General features: G+C 44.7%; 1 protein-coding gene across 3 annotated transcripts in view; it reads left to right on the top strand.

The window, feature by feature from the left end:
* Positions 1-26,660, top strand: part of ESPL1 (extra spindle pole bodies like 1, separase) — a 370,011-nt gene that overhangs the window by 28,809 nt on the left and 314,542 nt on the right. For all 3 annotated transcript variants that reach the window (XM_033938043.1, XM_033938045.1, XM_033938044.1), the window contains exons 7-8: positions 20,710-20,903; positions 21,684-21,926. In XM_033938043.1, coding sequence (XP_033793934.1) covers positions 20,710-20,903; positions 21,684-21,926 — 437 coding nt within the window. The remainder of the gene's footprint in view (positions 1-20,709; positions 20,904-21,683; positions 21,927-26,660) is intronic.

The raw sequence follows: 26,660 nt of genomic DNA, 5'->3' as shown, positions 1-26,660 counted from the left end.
TAGCTCTAAGTCTAATAGATGCTGGCATTGTAATCTGGAAGCAGGGACTCTAGATCACAGTTCTTCAACCGCCGGTCCGCGGACTGGTGCCGGTCCGCAGAAAATTCCTGCCAGTCCACGCAGGACCGGCGAGATCGAGGAGCGCAGGGCCGGAGATAGAATGGGGAGCCTCAGACTGTGCTTTCATCCCTCCCAGCGGCTCTCCTTACAAGTGCAGCAATTCAGGAAGGAAGCCTTGGAACTTTTGCTGAGTCGGGCCGCCTCTGATGATGCAACTTCCGCTTTCCTCAGAGGCGGTGTGACCCAACAAAGGAACCGAGGCTGCCTTACTGAATCGCAGCGCTGGTAAGTAAGGAGAGTTGCTGGGAGGGGAGAAAGCTGGCATGGTGAAAAAAAAAAAGGGACAGCTGCTACTGGACCTGGAGAGGGAGAAGGAGAGATGCTGCTGGGAGGGGGAGGGAAAGGAGTCTGGGAAGCTGCTGGGTAAGGGGGAAAAAGGGACAGCTGCTACTGGACCTGGAGAGGGAGAAGGAGAGATGCTGCTGGGAGGGGGAGGGAAAGGAGTCTGGGAAGCTGCTGGGTAAGGGGGAGAAAGGGACAGCTGCTACTGGACCTGGAGAGGGAGAAGGAGAGATGCTGCTGGGAGGGGAGGAGGGAAAGGAGTCTGGGAAGCTGCTGGGTAAGGGGGAAAAAGGGACAGCTGCTACTGGACCTGGAGAGGGAGAAGGAGAGATGCTGCTGGGAGGGGAGGAGGGAAAGGAGTCTGGGAAGCTGCTGGGTAAGGGGGAAAAAGGGACAGCTGCTACTGGACCTGGAGAGGGAGAAGGAAAGATGCTGCTGGGAGTGGAGGAGGGAAAGGAGTCTGGGAAGCTGCTGGGTAAGGGGGGAAAAGGGACAGCTGCTACTGGACCTGGAGAGGGTGAAGGAGAGATGCTGCTGGGAGGGGGAGGGAAAGGAGTCTGGAAAGCTGCTGGGTAAGGGGGAAAAAGGGACAGCTGCTACTGGACCTGGAGAGGGTGAAGGAGAGATGCTGCTGGGAGGGAAAGGAGTCTGGGAAGCTGCTGGGTAAGGGGGAAAAAGAGACAGCTGCCACTGGACCTGGAGAGGGAGAAGGAGAGATGCTGCTGGGAGGGGAGGAGGGAAAGGAGTCTGGGAAGCTGCTGGGTAAGGGGGGAAAAAGGGACAGCTGCCACTGGACCTGGAGAGGGAGAAGGAGAGATGCTGCTGGGAGGGGAGGAGGGAAAGGAGTCTGGGAAGCTGCTGGGTAAGGGGGAAAAAGGGACAGCTGCTACTGGACCTGGAGAGGGAGAAGGAGAGATGCTGCTTTGGAGGAGAGGAGGGAAAGGAGTCTGGGAAGCTGCTGGGTAAGGGGGAAAAAGGGACAGCTGCTACTGGACCTGGAGAGGGAGAAGGAGAGATGCTGCTGGGAGGGGAGGAGGGAAAGGAGTCTGGGAAGCTGCTGGGTAAGGGGGAAAAAGGGACAGCTGCTACTGGACCTGGAGGGAGGGAGAAGGAGAGATGCTGCTGGGAGTGGAGGAGGGAAAGGAAAAGGAAGAGAGTTACTGCTGGACAGGGGGAGGAGGGAAGGGAGAAGAAAAAAAGGAACGAAACAGCTTGCAGGGAGATTAGAGGAGGGGAAGGGGAGAGATAGGAATGAGATGGGAAGGGAGGGTCAGCAGAGAAATTGAGAGGGACAAAGTTGCTAGATCTGGTGTAGGAGAGATAAAAATGAAGAGAGCAGTGAAGCTGGAGTGAATCATGTAAAAAGGAGAGAGGGGCATAGGCTGGATGGAAAGGGGAGAGGGGCATAGAAAGAAGACAAATACCATATGGAAGGGGGAGAGGTCAGACAGTAGATGGAAGGGGCAGATGCTGGATTGAAGAGACAGAGAGGGCAGACGCTGGAAGGAAGAGAGTGAAAAGAAGATGAAAACAGAAACCAGAGACAACAAAAGGTAGAAACAAATAATTTTATTTCTATTTTGTGATTAGAATATATCAGATTTGAAATATATATCCTGCTAGAGACATAACTGGGGACTGCAGTATTCTGTTAGCATGATATTTCTATGAACTTGGCTTTTTCAGTTTTCTTGATAGTAGAGGGGATATATGTGAAGGGGAGGGGAAACAGGGGTTTTGTTGGTCCGTGCTCTGTATATTTGTATTTATAAAATCACAATTGTTCAGAATATTGTTTCTTTTTATACTTTAATAAAATACGTTCAATATAAAATCATAATTGCGGCTTGTGCAGATGGGATCAGATAGTTTGCGGGGACCGAGCTCGCGGAAATGGAGCGTAAACGGGGTTTTTAAATTTTAGTCCTATTAGTTTGCCGGTCCACAAAATAATTCTTTTATTTCTGCCGGTCCACAGGTGTAAAAAGGTTGAAGAACACTGCTCTAGATCATTTACTTTATTTTTGTCCCTGTATTATGGCCTTTTGGAAATCAATTTGGTCCCAAATTAATTGTTTTATTAGAAAACCATGTAGCTCTATCATATGATACAATTCTATTTGGAAAGTCCATGAGAATAAAAAGTCAAATTTCATCTAGCAATAATAAACTTTTATTAATAACGACAGGAGTTGCCATTCAACATATCACCAGAAATTGGAAAAATTACACCAGAGTTAATTACACCTTCTGGTGGAATTCGTTATGCCATATATACAAAATGGAAAGAACAATTGCCATACAAAAAGGGAATTATAATAATTTTAAAAAAATTGGGGGGCCATTGATAACGTATTGTAATGATTAGACATCTTTTTACACTAAAAGTATAATTGTAATAATGGGAAAGGGGGATATATTGTTATATTATTGGTTTAATCAAAATGTTGAATATATTACATGTATGATATGTTTGATTTACAATAATTGTGGAAAGGGGGGTGCAGGAGGGGCTTAATATATGTATCAAATAATAGAAAAGAATTTCAAGTGATGTATATGATTCAATTGATGTAATATTGTACACTTGTTGTAAGATGAAAAATGAATAAAGAAATGGGGAAAAAAGGAACTGCTAGCTCGGCATCGCAGGGTCTAGAAATAGATATTTTATTTGTCAGATGCTGGACTTTGTGGGGCAGTGCAAATGGTGGTGTACACAGTGAGAAACATTTTTTCACATGTATGGGAGTGCTTCGGTAAATAGCTCCGGCTGTGTAATTTGAGCACCGTTGAAGGAGCTGGTGCCTTCCTGCTTGCAGGAGCTGCGTGTATGTTATGCGCTGAAGGCATAACTCCCTGGGACAGACTTTTGTGAGAGCGTACCACGGCTGTGTGCAGTTGCTTGATCAGATGGCTCCGGGTCTGTTGCACACAGTTGAATCTCCTGAAATGGTGGGAGAGCTGCACTATTTCTGCTAGCAGCTCCCCATATTTTTCCACTTAACTCATGTGCCTATCCACAGATTGTTTGCCATGGGGAGGGGAATGCAGCTTCTAGAATTTCTCCTAGTGCATCTTCCCTTGAAAGGACAGTTGCTTTTTGGAGAAGCTTGAATAGTTCTTTTAAATGTTATCAGTCACGGTCCTGTTTTTACAATTCCAAGCTGTATAGCCAGGTTGGCTGTATTCTACTCCTTCTCTTCATTCTTACACTGCAAACTGCATTTTTCGCAGGAGAGTTCCTTTCTTCCATTTAGGACTTACAACTCTTGTCCAACCTGTACTCCGCCCTCCCATTCTTCAATTGGAACGGGTCTTGACTTCCTCTGATAGCTCATTAGGCTTTCTAGTGGAGGGGCGGGGATGTCAGATGAATTGCCTTTAGATATTCAGGTGGATTACAATTTTTAATTCCTCTCTCCCATTCCTGATTCTTTCTTAGTCACTCTATTGAGCAGCCAAAGGTGATGTTGGCATGAGATCCCCTTCAAGAGTTACTGGAACTTGGGACAGTAGTTCCAGTTTTTCCAGAACAAAGGGGCAAGGGAATTTATTCCATTATCCCAGGACAAGCAGGCATGATATTCTCACATGTGGGTGACGTCATCTACGGAGCCCCAGCGCGGACAGCTTTTCAAGCAAACTTGATTGAAGTTTCAAGTTTGCACACTGCACCACGCATGTGCATGCCTTCTCGCCCACTAGAGGGCGCATCCCACCTCGTGGTCCTCAGTTCAATTTTTCCCGCGGAGCCAGAAAGCCCTGTGGATTTGAGCTCCCTTTGCCTGCCTTTCTGTCACCGCGTCTGGATTCTATTCGGTCGCTGTGCTTTATATTTTTGTTTTTCGTGTCGTTATCGATCCATTTAAAAAAATATATATATATATTTTACTTTTCGTTAGGCTCCGGGGGCTCCCGGCAGCCGTGGCCGAGGGACGTCGGTCGTTCCCGGCCTGTTTCATTGTTCATGTCCCGTCCTGTGATGGGCTTTAAGAAATGCAGCCGGTGTGAGCGGTTGCTGTCCATTACTGACCCCCACCGGTGGTGCATAATTTGCCTGGGCCCCGATCATCCTACGGCCTCCTGTGACCGCTGTTCAACGTTCCAGCCCAGAGCTCTCCGCTGCCGACGGGCGAGAATGGCGGAGTTGTTTGCTGTTGACCCCGCGCCTGTGAAGGCCTCGACGTCGGCCTCGGCTTCGGCCCCGGCCTTGACCTCGGCCTCGGCGACCTCGGGGGCCTCGGCTTCGCCTCGTCCCTCGACCTCGAAGTCGACGTCGGGGACAAAACCTGCCTCGGGTAAGTCCTCCTTTCCATCCCCTACAGGGCCTGCTAAGAAGCCATCCTCTGCTCCTGCCGCGGCGGGTGGGTCGTCCTCGGCCCCGCCTAAAACTCTGGCCACGCACGCCCCGAGGGAATACTCGAGACCGAGGTCGCCCTCCAGGGAGCGTGCCCCGACCTCGGACCTCCCGACCTTCGTCGGGATTCCGGCCTTTCAGGACCTCCTTCGAGCCCTAATTTCGTCGGAGCTGTCGGGGGCCCTTGAACAGCTGCAGCGGGCTTCGGCCCCGACTGCTTCGACCTCGGAGGCCCCGACCTCGGCGACCTCGGCCTCGGGTATCGGGGCTCCACAGACCTCGGCCTCGGTTTTACCCTCGACCTCGGCCTCGGGGGCACCGCCTGAGCGCAGCGTGCGGCCCCGGGACAAGATGCGGCGGGTGCGACGCATTTCCTCCTCCTCCTCCTCGAGGTCCTCCCGGGGCTCCTCGCCCTCGACTCGACCTCGGACGAGGCGCCGGCTGAGGAAGCCGAAGCGTTCGCGGGGCTCTCCTCGGCGGCGTGATCGTTCCTCGCCGCTCGGGGGCGAGGCATTGCAGGTGTCGGAGTTGCTCCTCGATAACCCGAGGCTTCTCCGGTCCCCTGCTAGAAGGGTTTCCCGTGACTCCTCGCCGAGGAAAAGGGAGAGTGCCCCCGTTCCCCGGACTCCGGGTACCTCGCCTAGAGGCTCTTCGAGACGGAGACGTTCTCCTACCCCCTCGAGGCCTTTGGAGCTGACTTCGTGGGGCTCGGGGTCCGGCAGAGAACCCCATTATTCTCACGAGGCTTCTCCCCTTTCTTCGGCGGTGCGGTCGAGAACCCCTTCACCGCCCGCCAGGCCGTCCTGCACAAAGGTGGAAAAAGAGGACATGGCCCGAGCCCTGGGGTTGGACCTCATGGCGGGTTCCCAGTATACGAAGGAATTCCTGGAGGAGCAGGACCTCCCCACTCCACCTAGGGAGGCCCCTCGGCTCCCCTTAAATAAGGTCCTCCTACAGACCTGGCTGAAAAATCTGGCTAACCCTCTTACAGTCACGTCTGTCCCGTCCAAGATGGAGTCGAAATACAGGACGGTACCTACCAAGGGGTTTGAGAAGGCGCAACTCTCCCACCAGTCCTTACTGGTAGAGTCTGCCCTGAAAAAGACGCAACCCTCCCGGGTTTCTGCGGCGGTTCCACCCGGCAGGGAGGGTCGGACCCTGGACAAGTTTGGCCGTCGCCTCTACTCTAATTCCCTGATGGCCACCAGGGTGCTAAATTATGCCTTCACCTTCTCCTCATATCTGCGTGGCATAGTGAAGGACCTCCCTCAATATCGTGACTCCTTACCGGACTCCCAAAGGGCGGGATTTGACAAATTTATGTCCAACCTGTCTCAATTGCGTTTGTACCTTTTCCATGCTGTGTACGATACATTTGAGCTGGTTTCGAGGGTGTCGGCCTTCGCAGTGGCCATGCGCCGTCTGGCCTGGCTTCGCACCCTCGATATGGACCCAAACCTGCAGGAACGTCTTGCAGACTTACCTTGTGTGGGGTCCGAGTTGTTTGATGAGTCTTTAGAGGCGGTGACCAAACGGTTGTCGGAACAGGAGCGCTCATTGTTGGTCCGTCCCAAGCCTAGGCCCCCGCCGCAGAAACCCTTCCGTCCTCCTCCGAGGCGGTATCCCCAAAAGTCAACCCCGGCTTTTTCTAGGCCGCCGCCTAGACGCCCATCTCAGCGAGGCAGAGGGGGACAGACGCAAGCCCCGGCGCAGGGTCCTTCCAAACCCGCGCCCTCCTTTTGACGGGCTGAGCGGATGGGGCAGGTTCCCCTCCGCGATCTCACAGGAACCCCTTCCCATAGGGGGCGTCTCCGGTCCTTCTATGCGGCTTGGACCGAGATAACATCCGACGCTTGGGTGCTCCGGACCGTCTCCGAGGGCTACTCTCTCAATTTTTTGTCAGCGCCGCCGGATCAACCTCCGGGGGCTTCCCCCTACAATCGGGCCCAACTTCCCATCCTTCTGGCCGAAGCCAAGGCCCTGTTGAAGCTTCGGGCGGTGGAACCGGTACCCCACGACCAGCTGGGGACGGGCTTTTACTCCCGTTACTTTTTGGTCCCAAAAAAGACCGGGGACTTACGCCCCATACTGGACCTCAGGAAGCTCAACAAATTCCTGGTCCGGGAGAAGTTCCGGATGCTGTCTCTCCCGGTTTTATATCCTCTCTTGGAGGAAGGGGACTGGATGTGCTCCCTCGACCTGAAGGAAGCATACACCCATGTTCCGGTGCATCCCGCCTTCCGAAAATTTTTACGGTTCCAGGTGGGAGAACTGCACCTTCAGTACAGGGTCCTTCCCTTCGGCCTGGCCTCGTCCCCTCGAGTCTTCACGAAGTGTATGGTAGTGGTCGCGGCAGCCCTGAGATCTCGTGGGCTTCATGTTTTCCCGTACCTGGACGATTGGCTGATCAAAGCCCCGACCAGGGAGGGGGTTATCTCAGCGACCCGACAGTCTATCATCTTCCTTCAACGACTGGGGTTCGAAGTAAATTTTCCCAAGTCGCAGTTATCCCCGGCCCAGTCACTTCAGTTTATAGGCGCAGTGCTGGACACAGTGCGCCTACGTTCGTTCCTCCCGCCTCCTCGGTTGGAAGCTTGGTTCGGCTGGGCCGTCTGGTCTCTCAACTGCCTGTGGTGTCGGCCCAGCGCATGATGATGCTACTGGGCCACATGGCATCGACGGTCCACGTCACTCCGTTCGCCAGGCTACACCTGAGAATTCCTCAGTGGACCCTGGCCTCCCAGTGGCGCCAGGATTGCGATCCGGTGTCTCGTCTCATTACGGTGACTCCTTCTTTCAGACGATCACTCCGTTGGTGGACCGACTATTCCAATCTTTCCGGGGGTTTGCTATTTCTCGTCCCTCCATATCGCAAGGTTCTGACCACGGACTCCTCGGAGTACGCGTGGGGGGCCCACCTCGACGGTCTACGGACCCAGGGTCTGTGGTCGACGGAAGACCGTTGCTGTCACATCAACGTGCTGGAACTTCGTGCCATCTTTCTGGCGGTTCGAGCGTTCGCCCACCTACTCCACGATCAGGTAGTCCTCGTTCGCACGGACAACCAGGTGGCGATGTACTATGTGAACAAGCAAGGTGGGACGGGCTCTTAGCCTCTCTGCAGGGAGGCACTTCGCCTTTGGGAGTGGGCGATCTCCCAGAACATCTTCCTACAGGCGGTCTATATCCAGGGAGACCGGAATTGCTTGGCAGACAAGCTCAGTCGGCTTCTTCAGCCGCACGAGTGGTCTCTCAACTCCAGAGTCCTGCGCGAAGTCTTCGACCGCTGGGGGACCCCGCAGGTGGATCTGTTTGCCTCTCCGGAAACTCGCAAACTGCCCCTGTATTGTTCTCGAATGTACTCCCTGGACCGTCTGGAGGCAGATGCCTTTCTTCTAGACTGGGGAGGGAGGTTCCTGTATGCGTTTCCTCCCTTTCCTCTGATCATGAGAACGTTGGTGCGTCTCAAATCATCCACGGCCACTATGATTCTCATTGCGCCTCGGTGGCCGCGTCAGCACTGGTTCTCCCTGCTGCTTCAGCTCAGTACCAGGGAGCCTCTACTTCTACCTGTGTTTCCTTCTCTGCTGTCTCAGAGTCAGGGTTCGATGTTGCATCCCAATCTTCGGTCGTTACACCTGACCGCTTGGTTCCTTGCCCCTTGACTTCGCCCCGGGTTTCTCAATCCGTGAGGGAAGTGTTAGAAGCCTCCCGCAAGATTTTGACCAGGCTTTGTTATTCTCAGAAATGGACCAGGTTTTCCTCCTGGTGTTCCTCTTATCACCTGGACCCTGATTCGGTCCCGGTGTCTTCGGTTCTGGATTACTTGTTGCACCTGTCTAATTCTGGTCTGAAAACGTCATCTGTGTGTGTTCATCTCAGTGCCATTTCGGCCTTCCATCGTCACCAGGATGGACGCTCTCTTTCGCTCCATCCTTTGGTGACACGCTTCATGAAAGGGCTAATCAAGGTTTGTCCCCCTCTGAAACCTCCTCCTGTCGTGTGGGATCTGAATGTGGTTTTGGCTCAACTAATGAAACCTCCCTTTGAGCCAATCGACAAATCTCATTTGAAATTTCTGACTTGGAAGGTAATTTTTCTGATTGCCCTCACATCTGCACGACGGATTGGTGAGTTGCAAGCTTTGGTTGCGGACCCCCCTTTTACAGTGTTTCATCATAAGGTGGTTCTCCGCACCCATCCGAAATTTTTACCAAAGGTTGTGTCTGATTTTCACCTCAATCAGTCCATTGTCCTTCCTGTGTTCTTCCCGAAGCCCCACTCCCATCCTGGCGAGACGGCGCTTCACACGCTTGACTGTAAGAGGGCGTTAGCATTTTACCTCCAACGTACCAGGTCTCATAGGAAGGTTCCTCAATTGTTTTTGTCCTTTGATCCTAATCGCTTAGGACATCCTGTTTCCAAGCGCACCTTGTCCAACTGGTTGGCTGCTTGTATTTCGTTTTGCTATGCTCAGGCTGGTCTTCCGCCCCCGGGTCGAGTCACGGGGCATAAAGTCAGAGCGATGGCAGCCTCTGTGGCTTTCCTCCGTTCTACACCTGTGGAGGACATATGCAAGGCTGCCACTTGGTCTTCGGTTCATACGTTCACCTCCCACTACTGTCTGGACTCTCTGTCCAGAAGTGACGGCCGGTTTGGCCAGTCGGTGTTACGTAATCTGTTTTCCTAAATTGCCATCCTCCCACCTGCCCTTTTTTGGTTGGCTTGGAGGTCACCCACATGTGAGAATATCATGCCTGCTTGTCCTGGGATAAAGCACAGTTACTTACCGTAACAGGTGTTATCCAGGGACAGCAGGCATATATTCTCACAACCCGCCCACCTCCCCGGGGATGGCTTCTTTGCTAGTTATGGAACTGAGGACCATGAGGTGGGATGCGCCCTCTAGTGGGCGAGAAGGCATGCACTTGCGTGGTGCAGTGTGCAAACTTGAAACTTCAATCAAGTTTGCTTGAAAAGCTGTCCGCGCTGGGGCTCCGTAGATGACGTCACCCACATGTGAGAATATATGCCTGCTGTCCCTGGATAACACCTGTTACGGTAAGTAACTGTGCTTTTCCTTCATAGTGCCCAAGAAAGGGGGTTCGGTCACACAGGTGATGGATCTCATATGGGTCAATTAGTTTCTTAGTTAGAATTTTCTGAAGGGATACTGGGAGATTGGTCATTACAGCGGGTTTACAGGGAGAGTTCCTTAAAGCGCTCGGTCTCACAGACATCTGCTTACATATTCCCATATGACCCCCGCATCAGCGGTATCTTCACTATGACATCCTCGGCTTGCACTATCAGTTTCAGCAGATGCCATTTGATATAGTCACCACTTCACGAACTATTTCAAAGGTGATGGTGGTAGTGGTCACGAACGGGTGTTTTCTCTTTTTCAACCTTTGGATGGCATCTTCAAATGTCCAAAGAGCTATCTTATCCAGTTCCATTTTTTGAAATATCTGCTGGTATTATTCATCACGAAGGATGGGGAATGTGTTTCTGCCCAGAGACTGGGGCAACAGCTTACAATCTCAAGTTTGTCGTCGTTGTCTTTAGTCACCAGTAAAGAGTATGGGATTCTGTACAGATTCTAGGATCCATGGTGATGACTTACTGAGGCATTTGGCTTGCTTTCATGTGAGAACGCTGCAGCAGTTGCTTTTGTCCCGGTGATTCCTGGTGTTTCAAGGCTTCTTAGCATAATATCCAATCGACTCCTCAAGCATCGCTCATCATAATTTTGTGGCTCAGCAAGATGAACCTGTTAATAGCCATGCCATGATCTTCGCTGAACTGGCTCCAACCTGTTCATAGCCATGCCATGATTTTCACTGAAGTGGCTCATACTCACCAAGCAGGCCAGGCTGTAGGGTTAGGGGGCTCAGTGCCTTCAATCCTCAGCGCAAGGAGTCTGGTCTCACCAGGAGACTCAGTGCTTGTTCATTCCTCTAGAGGGATGTACGATCAGGCTAGCGCTTTAGGACTTTCAGTTCATTTTTCCGGAATGACGTTAAGGGTCTTTTAGGACAGTGTCATGGCAGTGGTATTTCTCTCCAGTCAGGGAAGTATGTGAAGTACTCAGTTGGCGAGCAAAGTAATGGTTCTACTTCAGTGGGCTGAATCTCATCTTCCTCTTCTGTCGGCAGCTCATTTTACAGGACAGGAAAAGGGTTTAGACAGACTTCCGTACCAAAAAGATCTTCTATATCCTGAAAATTGGGAACTGTTCGCTCAAGCATTCCAGTTCTTTGTATTAATGTGAGCTTTCCTAGAACTAGACCTCATGGCTTCATCTTGAAATGCAAAAGCTTCCTAGCTTCTTCAGCAGATGCAGGGAGTGCTAGTCAGAGTGGGTAGGTGTGTTGCTTCTTTCTCGCCTCTAATTTGTCTAAGTGTTTTTCCCTGGCTGATGATTGGATGGGTGTTCTATCTCGGGCTTGCTTTAAGAGCACGATTAGCATGGTATCTCTGGATTGTCTATGCCATACATGGTATGTGGATCTCATGGGTCTTTCAAATGGCCAACTCTTTGAGATTTCTGGTTACTCTGAATCTTCTCTCTCAGGGTCTGATCAACATGGAAATTCGTATCACTCTGGTATTATGGCCTAGCTCTTGTAAAATCATGACTGAAGTGTAAGGGTTATGTGGAGCATGTTATTTCTTCTCTTCTCCAGGCAATACAGATGTCTTCATCTGTGGCTTACACTAGCGTCTGGAGGGTTTTCGATTCTTGCCTAGTTCTCAGGGTGTTACTCTTCCAGATTTCTGTGTTTTGTATTCTTTCTTTTTTGGCACAAGCTTATTGCCAAGGGCTTAGTGTTCAATTCCCTTCAGATTCAAGTGGCAATCTTAGCTTGTTATAAGGGCTACGTATCTCGCTCTTCACTTGTTTCTCAACCTGATGTAGTTCAGCTCCTAAAAGGAGTACAGCATATTCGTACACCTCTTAAAACCCTGTCTGGAGTACAGTCTCAAGATAGTTCTTCACAGTTTAAAGAACGTTCTGTGTGAACCTTGTCTATTGAGACTCTAAATGATGTGATGTTGAGGGAAAAAAGGTGTTTCTTGTGGCCATGGCTTCAGCTCGACAGTTTTCTGAGTTGCAGGCTGTCTTGTAGGAATTCTTTTTGTGAATTATGAATTCTGGGGTGTCAGTTTGGACACTACCACAGATTTCTCCTAAAGTGGTGTCATTCTTTCTTCTCTGCCACTCTCACTTTTTCTTTCTGCTTTCTGGGAAGAGAAATGGGGAGGCAAGCTTTTCTTCACTGCATTTCTTAAAAGTGCGTAGAATGCTTCTGCGCTATCTGTAGGTTTCTAATGACTTTTGTCGTTTAGATCACCTCTTTGAGAGACGCAACAAAGGTATGGCACCGTCCAAACTCTCCATCCCTTCAGGGATTAAGGACATTCTTTCCGCCTACTTGATGCCAGGGAAGCGGTTAGAGGAAGAACTTCATGTCCATTCAGCCAGAGCAATGGCTACTTCTTGGATTCATTCCAGAAGTTTTTCCTTGGAGAGTTGTCATGTGGCTACTTATCTTCTGAAAATACCTTCTCTAAGCATTTCAGGTTGGATGTGGTGGCATGCGCAGAGGCTGCGTTTGGTGCTTCAGTTATTGCAGAGGCAGCGTTTGCTTCCCACCCAATTTGAGGATTGCTTTGCTACATCCCACTAGTCTCTGGATTCATCTGCTGCTGTTGCTAAGGAAGGAAAAATTATGTTCTTACCTGTTAATTTTCTTTCCTTTAGGCGCAGCAGATGAATCCAGAGCCCCACCCTTTCTGGATATTGACTGCAGGTTTATCTTTTGCAAGTTTCAGAACTTTTGTGATAGTTGGTACTTGTATTCTGTATGATTACCTTTCAACTTTGTTATGGAAAGAAGTTTTTTACATGCTAAGCATATTACTGGGTTTTTTTTATTTATTGATTGATTTTAAATTTTTCCAAGAGAACTTCTTGTACAGAATATTGAGAAAGAAACAAATAATTTTAAACAAAATATAGATAGCAATTAGAAAATAGAAATCTTAATCAATACTTTAAATCCCAAATATTAGATCCAAGACTGTTATTGAGTGAATAAATATATACATAACATTTAATAGTAATTTCGAGTATCTAACTGCAGTAGTAGGAGTCTTCTACTAACTTAGTTAGAGATGTTATTCTTTCCCCCCTTCAAAGCGTTTCATAGACAGGAAGCTTGTTAACTGAGAAGGTTCGAAGAATACATATGTATTAGTTTTATATTTAACAATACATTTACAGGGATATCGCAAAATAAAAACACCCCCCATCATTGTTACTCCTGGCTTAAGAAGAAGAAATTGTCGTCTATGTTTTTGGGTGTCCTTAGTCACATCCGGGAACATTTGTATCTTTAACCCATAAATTCTTTGTCTATTTTTGAAAAACATCTTCAATAACCAGTCTATCAGGCAATAAAGCCACTGTTAGTATAAGTGTTGCAGGTTTTACTATATCCTTCAATGATGTTTCCAAGATTGCAGTAGTATCCATTTGCAAGTCCTGTTTTTGAGGAATATCTTCTTGTTCTTTCGTTGGTATATAAAATATTTGTGCAAAAAGAGGAAGTATATCTTCCGAGATATTAAATATTTCCATAAGATATTTTTTCAACATTTCTTTCGGGGAAATATTTGAAACTTTAGGAAAATTTAATAGTCTCAAATTAGCGGAGCGTGAATTATTTTTCAAATTTTCAATTTTCCTTCTCACATTAGTGTTATCCCTAATAAGGGTAGTTTGTACTTGTTTCGCTTCCATAAGCTTTCTCCATTTTATTTACTTCCTTCTGTTCTGACATTCTTTTTTCCAGTTCCCTTATTTGTGGAGATAGTGATTGTCCCAAAGTTATGACTAAGTCCCACAATGAATCCAGGGTTACATTATTGGGTTTGGGATAAGAAAAAGATAAAGTACCTGAATGTATTGGCTGAATTCCTTCAGTCACAGGGTTCCTATCTATTCCACTTTGTCTCTCTGCTTGCTCCAATGGTGTTCCTGCTGCGGATTCAATGTCTTCTGTTGCCTGGCTCAGCGAAGCCTCCTGGGAGAGTAAGTCTGGCTCTTCGGCCATACTGTCTTCCTTTGGTGAGCTGGCTCTCTGCGGCTGTGGAGGCGGGGCTCTCGCGTCGGGGCTCAGGGTTGCATCCAGCCCATGGAGGTGTACAACAGCTTCACTCCCAGCTGGAACCTCCCGCGGGCGATTCCCAGGCGCTATTAGCTCCTGCTGCAGGCGCCTCAACAGTTCATCAATGGTCACCAAGGGAGAGGTCTCCAGACGCCGTGAGGCTCCACCAGCGCTCTTGCCTCTTCTCTTCGGGATCAAGATCGAGGTAAAACGTGCTAAGACGCATCAAGTAGAGGAAAACTGTTGATAGCGTCTTCTCGCAGTCAAACCATCGCGGCCATCTTGGATCCCATATTACTGTTTCCGGATGCTTGGGCAAGGAGCAATACTGAAGATACAGGAGGCGGGCCAGCCAATGGGACCACCTGTTAATCAGCTTCTCTATCTCCACCTTCTGGTAGATGTGTGCTATCCCACTAGTCTCTGGATTCATCTGCTGTGTCTAAAGGAAAGAAAATTAACAGGTAAGAACATAATTTTTCCTTAGCTGTTTAGGGTTAAAGAAATGACAGACAGCTCATTCACTACTCCATTACTAGGGGTTTACATTAGTGCTGTTTATGGTATGGTAAGGTTCTGAATTTTTGCACAAGTTTGTACATAGTGTGAAGTGGAAAGACTGTGTTGGCTTTAGAGCAAACTTATGTCTAATCAGATTTAAACTTGAGACATTGCTTCTTGAGGCGTCTTGAAATATACAGTAGTTGCATACCTTTTTGGGAGATCCAAAATGGTGTAGGCCAGCAGTCTCAAACTCACGGCCCAAAGGCCACATGCAGCCCTCTAGGTGCTATTTTGTGGCCTGCAGTCTGTACACGATCTCAAAAGAGCCTTCTGCTGCCGATCACCGGTGCCAGCATCAGCTGACTTCCTGCCTTCTGGTGCCGGCTGACTTCCTGCCTTCTGCTGCCAATCGCTGGTGTCGGCTGAATTCCTGCCTTCTGCCGGCGATATGCTGCTGGGACTCATCTTCTCACCCCAGGACCAGCAGCAGCAGCTCAGTGTGATTTTATCTTAGTCACACAGCTGCCGCTAGCTTTAGTTTAGCTGTGGTTTCATCAGGCAACCACGGGGCCTTTGCTAGGCCAGCCCACTTCAATGATGTGAGGCGGGCCAGTCTAGCAAAAGCCTCGAGTTTGCTTGATGAAACGCAGCTAAATCTAAACTAATGCTAGCGTCAGCTCTGTGATTTAAGTTAAAAGTACATAGTAAGCTGCCGCTAGGCTACAGAAAGGAGAGGTACTGATGGACAGGAGGGAGGTAAAAGGAAGGGAGAAGAGGTGCTGCTGGACCTGGCAGAAAGGGAAGGAAAGGTAAGATGCTACACACTGGAGGTGAGGGTGAGATGGTGCATGGGGAGGGAGCATGTTGGGTTGGGGGATGAGAAGGAGGGATGTCACTGAGGGAAGAGGCAAGGATAGAGAGTGAAAGCGTGCTAGAGGCAGAAAGTGTTGGACTCATGGAGAGGGCGAGATGGATGGGGAGGGCAGAAAGGAGGGAAGGAGAAATGTTACACTGGGGAACGGAGAGAGGGTAGAGAGTGAAAAGTTGGACTCATCGGGCCTAGCTTTATATGTAGTAGTGGCATTATGATTCTATCTCGTGCTACCAAAGGCTCATTGATTATTTTGTCCTCCAACCACCATATATTCCCTCGGAGGCCAATCGGTTTTTCCCAATGTTCATGTTTGGCTCTACTATCCCAAAAGCATATCTACTATCTCATAACCATATCTAAACTAAAGCTGATGCAGTTTATCCAATGCAATTTTCTGAATCAGTGCCCCCAAATAACCCCAGGAACAGGTCAAAAACCCAAGGCACCAAGAAAACTTTTTGTTGTTGGCCTGTGTAATTGGTAGGAGCTTCTAAGCCAGTTTATTATGTCCCTTTCGGATTCTGTACTCTAGGTGTTCAATCCCTTCCCACAATCCGGGAGTTGCAGAAATAGAAACACTTTTCTGAGCATGTGCTACCCTATCTTAGAGTTGAGCCCCCTACAGTTTTCAGTGTGAGTACTGAGCCCTTTATTGTCTATGTGGCAAATTGAGGGGGGGGCTCTAATTTTCAGTTTTGAGGGTTTCTGAGGCTAATATTCATTTTCCCCACCTTCAAAAATCCCTTCCCTGTGATTTTTTTTTAATTTATTTTTAGCTAGCTCTCCTGGACTGTATTTAGGTGCCCTCGTGCAGTTTGGGCATGTTGGATTTTTGGTCCTGATTTTTAAAAGCCTCATTTTGCAACCTTGGTATAGGTTCAGGATTTATACAAATGATTCAGACGTTGTATAGCTCCCCTGCTGCAAGATTGTATAATAATAATAATTTATCAGAGTTTTTAATTTGCAGAGGGGGTTAGACAAGGCTGTCCATTATCTCCTTTGCTTTTTGATATTGTATTAGAACCCTTGTTTATTAGCCATTCAACAAGCAAAGGGGATACAGGGTATTCCTTGTACAGATTAGGAATATAAAGTCCCTGCATATGCAGATGATATACTGCTTTATTTGAGAAATCCAGAAACTACCATTCTGTGCTTGCTAGAGTTGATAGAGAAATTTGGAAAATTATCAGGGTATAAGATAAATTGGAGCAAGTCAGAAATTCTTTCACTTAATGTGCATTGTACTAAAGGATGATTTGATTCATTCTCATTTGTATGGAAGGAAGATGGATTAAAGTATTTAGGTATTAGGCTAAAAAATACACTGAAAGACACAATGAAAGAATGAAAATTTTTTATTAAAAAAAGTAACAAATGTGTGAGCAATGGAATCCTTTATATCTTTCTTGGTGGGGGAGAGTCCAAACTATTAAAATGATGGAGAAAATTGAACTTGGATCATACAAAATCCGCCTGGAAAAAAATCAACAAACAATACAAATCACAATTAAAGGACAAGAGAAAAGCACACTACACCAACCTAATAGGCACTGAAACCCAAGACACCAAAAAACTATTCCAAATTCTAAAAACCCTAACCGACACCAAACCCTACCTGACCACTAACAATACTACCCCCTTCCACCTCAGCCAATCTATTAGCAGAACACTTCCAAAATAAAATTACCAATGCAAGAGCTACCCTCAATGACACCTCTACCCATCCTAATGAATTCACAATTCTCCCCATAGATAGATTCTACTGCAGCAGATAGAATATGGTCTCAATTCCCCAACATACAATGGCTCGAATTCAACAAATACTACAAAAAATATAGCCATGCATCCTGTGACTTCAACAACTGTCCACCATATCTCCTAAAAACATCCAGCACAAAATTCCGCGCTCTTCTAAACTGGATACAAATCTCGCTAATAAACAGCCACTACCCTACCAACCTCAGCGAAATCATCATCACCCCGATCCTCAAAGACCCCAAAGGACCGATAGACCAAACAGCCAATTACAGACCCATTGCCTCTATTCCACTCTGTCAAAATAATAGAAGGACTAGTTGCCAAATTCCTCTCCAGTTACCTAGACAACCATAACATACTCCATACCACACAATCCGGCTTCAGAAACAACTTCAGCACGGAAACACTACTAGGATCTATCTTGGACACAGCCAGACAACATCTCAGCACAGGAAAAAAAATGATGCTCATACAACTAGACCTTACCGCTGCATTCGACTTGGTGGACCATAACATTCTACTACAAATCCTGGATACAATAGGTATCACAGATAAAGTATACACATGGTTTGAAGGATTCCTTATCTGACAGACGTGTTTCTTGGATATAGCAGATATCCGCATTTTGCTGTTTTAAAAACAATGTCTTTTCTTTTTATCGGATGGTTGAGACCATTAACATTTAAAGAAAATATCTCAAAATCCATTATACGATTTTATAATTGAAACTAAAACTCATCATCCCATAAATCAACTTATAATTAGTGTTTAATAATCATTTTCCCCACAGTTAAGATCCAAAATATAATCCCATTCCCCCCAAACCCACCCTTACATATCCTCCTCCCATCCCATCCCTCCCCAATTAATAATGAAAACTTGGAAACGCAAATTTGAGATCAGGTACAGAAAAAAAACTCCTTACAAGCTGCTATTATATATTTAATTAGCTACTTTAATAAGCTACCCAATTTTAAATATGATTCATAAATAATATATAAAAATTCAAATTTTTATACACCTCCTTAAAAATAAACAATTCATAATAATGAACTTATCAATGAAATAAATAGTCCCTAACGTCTAAAAAATATATTTATATATTTTAAGACTGCACTTTCCCTTATGATCAGTTGCTAAATTATAACTATTTTCTTTAACTTTATTAATTATATAATCACTTTAAAATTGATATAAATCTTAGATGTTGTTCTTAAAATTTGAAGATTGGTAAATACCTCTTCCTATTTTATTTTACATTAACATTTTATTTTACATTAACCTTTAATTTAAAAATTATAAAATCAAGCCTAACCCTTCTACAAATTAATAATGTCCATTCGAAGCCCACTTTAATTTTTTGTATATAATTAATTAATCTATCTCCCAATCATTTCAGTATAACATAACTATCAAAATTATAAAAAGAAAATGGTAAACGCATATATTTAAGGATGTGCATGAAGAATACCAAAGTATATTTCATAGAATAAACTTTTATCAAGTCCGACCACTATTCCAGGGACCTAAACATGGCCCATGCAAGTGAAGACCCACACTCTGTACAAGTGAAAAATCTAATGTGAAATCCAAAGTTAATATAGTATAATATCTGTCTGTGAATTTGACAACGTGTTATCAACCAGAGCCATACCAGAACTATTGGCTAAAATTATCCCAGGCATAGTAATTTTCATATCACACATAAAATATAGTTACTCAATACTGTAGTGATCTCCATTTCACAGTACAGAACAATCCAAGCTTCGGGGATTCCACCGCACATTTTCATCCTTTAGTGTTTCGAAACAAAACTTATCCGTTCACCAAAAACATTTCTTCTTTCTCAGGACAGAAGTAAGGCTGAAATCATCTGGATACACCTCCAATCTTTCTGCCATTGAGCAAATCCGGAAGTGCAGATCACCAATCAGCTTCCTCGAAGGTTCGAAGCCAATCCAAATCTATGCAGAAGAAAAACAATTCTCCCATTTAAAGTCCAAAGAGTGCAGCACATATGACTGTCACATAACACAATGAATTTGCCATGACATTCTATAGTTTACTACTCATAGTAAGTTGTCATTTCTACAGAAGGCCAAATCTAAATATTAGATTGAAATAAGAAGTGTGTTGTTCTTGCATCCCAAAGTTCTTTTATAGAATCAATCAACGGCACTTCTTTTTTCTGTTATAAACTTGCTCGCGCCAGGATTCTAATATTTTCAAATATTAACTGAAGCTGCATATTTGAAAATTAAACATTTTCAACGTTGCTTCCGTATTTCCACACATCAAATCAATCATAAAAATAGAAGTAATATTTTAAAATGTATTAAAGAAATTCTAAATTTAAAATGAAAACAAAGGTAGAATGAATGTCCTTAATTAGGAAGACATAGGCTGTTCACTCTGATATATAAATTCTTGTAACGTTCTTGTATCTACAAAATTCAATGTTTTGTTTGCATAGGTGACCCGCATTACTGCCGGGTACATTAAGCCAAATTTAGCTCCCAAAGACCTGAGCTGTGGACGTAGATCAAGTAACTGTTTCCTTTTAAAAGTTGTAGCCTTAGCAAAGTCAGGAACAATATGTATCTTCGAGTCCTGACATTTAAGATTTCTGTTTTCTTTTGCTAATTGACATATTTCTGTAACTTGCTGATGTCTTAGCAGTTTGAAAATTAATGCCCTTGGTCCCCTCTGTTAATTTGTCCTTTGCGCTAGGATCCTGTGCACTCTTTCAAACTCGAGCGGGAATTTTGTTTTTAGTGGCAATATTTTTGGCAAGAATTTTTCCAGGAAAGATATTGGGTCATTCTTTCCCACCCCTTCCGGGAGCCCAATAATTCTCAAATTATTCCTTCTCTCACGATTAGCAGTATCCTCAAGATCCCTTCTTAAAGATTCAATTTCTTTTCGATCTGTTTTACATTGCAGCAATTCTGTCTCTGCTTCATCTGCCCGCTTCTCCAAATGATTCAATTTTATGTCAACCACATCCATTCTCTTTGTGAGGCAGGCAACTTCATCTATGACCACCTGTATCTTTTTAGTGTTTTCAGTCACTATTGCTTTGATTTGCAGGAGCTCAGTAATATCATTACTGCCATTTTCTTCCATTGTTAGTGGAACTTTCAATGGCGTTGCAGGTTCCGGTTTTGATCTTTTAATACTGCCAGATCCAGTTCCTATTCCAGCCAAATCATTTTTGTTATGCTTGCCCGATGCCATCTTGAGTAGAAATTATCACCTTTAAACTTTTGAAAATTAAATTTTGTAGCTTATACTATTCAAAAATAGCTTGTATTCACGGAGCTATCTCTTCACCCGACCATCCTGTTACGTGTCCAAGCCACGCCCCCAAAATCTATTTTTTTAGACAGGCTTTATAACATAAGCATCTCATTCACAAAATAGAGATGACAAAATGGATAAATGTTTAGAAATGTGTTACATTACTATTTAAAGAAGCATCTGTGTAATGTTGATCTCTTACCTGACTTTGAATTCTAATGAGCATAGTTCAGATTATTGAAGCTTTGACACACAGGAAGCAGCACTGAAGTTGATCATTCTCTTCTATTTAATGAGTCATGTATATTCTCCCTTTACCCTCTTTGCAGCTGCACAAGTGTTTTCGACTTCAGGTAGAATGCTGTAAGAAAGCATGCCAGTTTGATCATGGCTGCGAGATGATTGCACTCTGGCTGATTGCTCTACGTAATGAAGTCACACAGCAGATGGCAGAGCCTATCTCCTTTTGGGTCCGCATGAAGATAGAGGGGGTGAAGCACGGCAATGAAGATCTACGTCTTAAGTAAGGCTTGTGGGTGGTAGCAGGAGGGGATATGAGGGTATTTATTCAATTTTGCTAAGCACATGTCTGTAATGGTTATAGCACCCACAAATTCTCCCATACCTTTGCAGTGCCCTGCTCTTGACTTGTGCATTCTATCCATGTTCAGTATCTGAATTCACTGGTTCTGGGCACTCATTTTCTGAGATTAAGCACCAGACTAGTATAACTTGTTGGTACATTATTTATTTAAAACATTTATATTCTGCATATTCAAGATCTATGCAGGTTACGACATTACATGCATAATTAAAGCAAAACAATCAAATAGCCATGGTCTATGGCAGTGTACTGCAAACTGTGTGGCAAGGAGGATTCCAGGTGTGTACCCCAAGATATCAGTGAGGAGGAGAGGCTCAGGCACCAGATGACTATTTACAAGATGTGCCTCTCGCATCGCGTCCTATAGTCAGTCAGCCAGTGCCTGCACTTCTCTTCTTGCCGGCCCCTCTGCCCCTTCTCTTCACTTCTCCTTCTGCAGTACACCCCTCCCCCTGACAGTAATAGACTCAGGGCCATGGCTGGAGGACATCCGTACATGCATGTCGCATTGCGTCAATGTCCGCATTTTTGGGTGCCCTCCAGCCACAACCCTGAGATTAGTGTGTCAGCAGCTTAAAAAGTTTGTGACACACTGGTTTATGGTGATTGAGATTGCAAATTCAGGCATCTTTTTCAATGGCATGGAGTTCACTTTTAAAGAGATTTGTGTTCAATTGTAAGCCTGCTTTTGTGTTCCAGGACTCTAAGGGACATCCTGAATGGGTACAGCTTGAAACAAGAGACCCTGATTCAACTTCTGTCCGAGGAGCTGAGAGCATACAAGGCTTTGCATGCTGATACTGGACAGGAACGCTACAACACAATCTGTGATCTACTAGACATATGTTCAGAAGAGAGTGGACTGCTACATGATCGGGCAGTATACTTGTTGGAATTGGCACAGGTCCTGTGCTACCATGACTATACTGAGAGCACAGACTGGTATGTAAGCAGCACAAAGAAATATGGTATTCCAGTGCAATAGGTGTGTCATTCTAGACAAGTAGGTTATCTCCCTGTGGTCACGAGCCACCTCTGCAGATGTTTTTTCTATGTCCCTCATACTTCACTGAGTTCTATTGCCACCTACAGTTTTTCCCTTCAAGTGTTCTACTTTTTTTCTTTTATTTTGTGTTTAGTGCTTGGACCTTTCAAATTGGTGTCAGCTCTGACAGGCCAGTCCCTGGTGGTACCTGTTATCCAGCCTGCTCAAGTATATTTTGGAGATTGGGGCCGTCCCCACATTTTTTTTTCTTAGCTACTCCTTGGCAAGGGTTTGAAAACAGGCTGTTGGACACCCTTTGAAGGCTTAGTGGTGTCTCGCAGTGTGCTGGCTGCATTTTCCGCCTCTTCCCCATCCCCCTTCTGTAAATTTGCCTGTTGGTCCGCGGGGGTGGAAGTGCAGTCAGGCTCGGTGTCTGGCTGGCAGTCCGAAGATCAGTGTTAGAGAGGCATTCCCAGCTTGAAGCAGTGATTCTTCTAATTTCCAGTTACTGTAACAAAGCTGAGGCACATGGTCAGCACAGGCCATAGTAAGGCTGTTAACAGCCTGGGAAGTGAATCAGGGGAAGTCTGAATTTCTGGTTTTTGGATGTTTCTGAATGTTCCCCTGTATCCCCCACCTGAAAAAAGCCCCTAATTTTTATGTTTTTGCACTTTGTATGTGTGAAATTAGCGTTTTTAAGCGCAAATTTCATAGGGACAGCCTTCTTGAATTTTTTGTGATCTTTTTTTCTAAATTTTCCTGCACTTCCAAAACTGCAAATTTTGCCTCAAAACAGGTTAGGATGGAGTCTCTGGGCTCTTCTACCCCAAATTCACTCCTGAGGTGCCCAATTTGCACAATCTTTACATAAATTTGGGGTAGAAGAGCCATGTGCTGTGAAGTGCTGTCCGGAGAGGTGGGAGTGGCCAATTTAACCTCTCCTTCCCTCAGGCAGGTGGCTAAATGGACAGCCAGCCCGTTGGGGTGGCTTTCTCTATTTTTGAGGTGTGGAAATTCAGACAGTTCAGTTCACCACTAAGAATGTTCTGCAGCTCAAGAAATCAAAGGGTGACTCCTTGTACCAAGGCCCTGAGGACTTCTTGGACTTTCTGAAATTTTTGTGGAATGCCTTTCATGAGAGCTGTAGTTCTGCATAGTCTCCTGTACCTCTGACTTGTCAACTCGCAACATTGCCTCGCAGGGCTCCTCTTAATCTGCTGCTGTTCTGGGCTTGGGAGACCTTTTCACTGGAGACACTGATGATGGCCAATTTGTGGAGACATTGATGATGGCCAGTTTGTGGATCCCTTATTTTTGGGGGTTTGCCTTCCCATGACTGGAGACATGGAAATGTATGCCGGCTCTGTGGATCCTGCTTTGTAGCTAGGGGACAATCTCAGTTTTGCACTTGTTTCAGTCTGATGCCCTGTTGTTATCTTATTGCATTCTCTCTACATGAGTTGAATTTAGTCACTCCTACTTCCTCCTCTCTAATGTGTGATGTGAGAGCTCAGTTCTCTGTCGTTCCCTGGCATCCTGATATTAATATCCTGATTTTGGTGCAGTGGGACTCTCTGGAGGAGACTCAAGGTAGTTGGTCTTCTTCAATAATGCCACGGCAGTGACATATGTCAAAAGGCAGGGAGGCACCAGGAGCGCTCCACTCTGACAGGGGGCAAAGGCATTGTTCTGTTGGGGCACAATACACCTGCTGCCAGTCTCTACAGTGGACAATAATCAAGAGGATTATCTCACCAGATTGGCTCAGGTGCCTATAGTATAAGGTTCTTGTATGCCTACAAAAAAAAACAAAGTGTCTGATTCCAAGTGCTTTCAGATCAGGGCTTTAGTCTTACGGCATAACTCTTTGAGCATGCAGCGCTAGTCTAAAAAGTAGTTATTTCTACTCTACTTAAAGCCAAAGAGCTGACAATAGTTTCAGCGTATGCTAAGGCATAGGAGACATTTCAGTGCTGGTACAGCAAAGAAAAGTTAGAGCTGGGCAATGCTCTCATCTCGTCTGTACTGGTGTTCCTATAGGAAGTTCATGTAGCAAGACACCCCTCTTTCCGTGGCCAAAAGAAGAGAACTTTGCCCACCCAGACATAGGTTCCTGAAGGGTACCCATAGACTACAGTCTCTGATTAGAAAAACAGTTTTCATCCTGAAATCTTAATTTAGTCTTACAGGGACTCAGCAGAGCTCCGTATGATCCCTTACAGGAGACTTCCCTCATGGATCTGATTGTCAACACAGTCGTCTTGGTGGCAATTACTTCTGCCAAGAATCTCAAAATTGCAGGCTCTGTCATGCAGAGAGCCTTTTCTCCGGATCATGGTTCCCTCCTTCCTGCCGAAGGTTGCAATGGTGTTTCATGTCAACCAAGAAGCTAGACTGCTAGCATTTCATGCCACAATGTCCAAGGAAAAAGACGAGGTCTTAAAGGTTTTGGATGTCTATTGCGTTAGCAAGAGGTAACCAATGAGTTTTGTATCTCATGATCATCTTTTTGTGTTAACCAATTAGGTGAAATGAGGCAGGCCTGCCTCCAAGGCTATCATTTCTAGATGGATTTGTGGAGCTATATCCTCTGCATACATCGGTTGTGGCCTTTCTTGTTGAAGAGGCATTCACCAAAAGTCAGATTGTTATTTAGCATGTTATCTGTCTCGGACATATATGTGTCTTTCCCAGATATCCCTCGGTTCTTAAATTTTTCTCTCAGTTCTTAATTTTATCTCAGAGGAAATCAAAGAATACCAACACAAAAGTGTAGTTAATATTCAAGGCTTTGAGAAGCGTTTTCTGCATCCTCTAAATAATGGGATATCAGAAAGGCTTCTCAAATACAAGTGACTGGACATTTTATTGGGACAATGCCATTATCAATTAATTCATTATTAAACTTAATTTCTATTTTCCAATTACAATCCATTTAAAAATTGCATAATTCAACAATATTCTATTGGTTCTATTCAAGTCACATGATTTCTGGTTAATCTTACTTCATTAGTATTTTCCTTAGTAACAATGACTTAACTCATCACATGCTATTGGTTTCACCTCTGAGATATTGTATAGTAAGGCCTTAAGCATATATCAACCCTATGAGGCAGTAATGCAAACAAAATAAATGAAGGGAAGATAATTCAATAATTATATGGAATGATTAAATCGTTAACTCTAACATTCCTAATTCTAGCATATAATACATTAAATCTAAATCAAAAAAACATTTTTTTTAAAATATCTTCATAAATATTAGGATTTAAAAATTAGATTGTAATCCTTATTGATTATTTAAAAGAAACAGTGGTGGACATATATAAATTATACAGACTTCAATCTTTGAAACCTCTTATGATGTACCATTCCAAGTTCCTGTCTTGTATATTGTTGTAATCATCTATGTCCACCACCTCCTACCAACAAAATAATTAATTTACTTAATTTAATTTAATTTTAATCCCTATAATTATTATGATTGTTATAATCACTAAATTTATTTAACTATTATTATCAGCACTAACTTTATTGTAGTAATGCTTTTAAAAATTAGAAAATGATAAACTTATTTGCAACAACCCTAAATTAATTCATTCCAGATTCCTATTATATTGAAATTCAATAGATTTATAACATTAAAAGATTACTAGAATGCATAAAGTGCATGTGCCTGAACCTATAGTGTAACGGACTCAAATCTAAAAGTGCATATTCCTAGAACATATATTTATCTAAGATATCTTGAAGGTGTAGACAAATTATGTGCAACACGACTAACATTTAGCTTGTTGTGAGGTGGAACTTGCTACCATCAACATTGATATGATAGAAAACTCCTGACACCTTTACTTTATATAGGTGTTTCAACCCAAACTCGGGTCTTCGGGGGAAATTTTGAACAAAAGCTGCCTTTCTGTAACAAATATACAAACAAAGTCACAAATAAACTTATTAATGTGTGTAAAAATAAGCAGATAAAATTAAATGAACCAATGAAAACCAAGAAACTGACAAAAAAACAAATACCAATTAGCAAACTGGAATCACCAAGACAATTGAAAATGGATAAATGGTAACATGTGTTGAGAAACTGAACAAACTCCCACGGAAAACCCAAACTTGCGTTCATGCTTTGATACATTCTAAAAAATAAAAAACAAGCAAAAGGAAACGTAGGAAAAAACGACAAGACACAAAAAGTGCTCTCCTACTTACCCAAAAGTGGGGAAACTAAGCTTGAACGAGCATATACTGTGTAAGCTCAAACAAGTGTTGTCGACACGGAGAAACTTAGATAGCTGAAACAAACTAAAGATTAATTAGACCACGATGCTAAAAACGAAGCCTATATTAAAACAAGAACAAAATAATATACCAAATTGAACTGGCTTAGCGCTCAAATGATTTTGATGTGTGGAGAACAATGTCTTCCGCGTTGTCTTAACGTAAGCAGCTTTTAAATATACATCGTGACAACTGAGTACGTTGCCGCCGAAAGTCGACATAACTCACATTCTCACATGATTAAACATCATATGTCTCTGGCATTAGCATAAAGCGCTAAATTTGAAACTTATGTGGATTGAAAAAATAAACCGAAGGGCCACCATAGGTAACAATGAACACTGTGTAGTATAAAAATAAACAAAAAAAGGGGGGACAAACAGCGAATTAAAACTAAAACC

Source organism: Geotrypetes seraphini, chromosome 3 (genome assembly GCF_902459505.1).
Source record: "Geotrypetes seraphini chromosome 3, aGeoSer1.1, whole genome shotgun sequence".
Taxonomy (NCBI): domain Eukaryota; kingdom Metazoa; phylum Chordata; class Amphibia; order Gymnophiona; family Dermophiidae; genus Geotrypetes; species Geotrypetes seraphini.
This window is presented reverse-complemented; position numbering and strand designations above follow the sequence as displayed.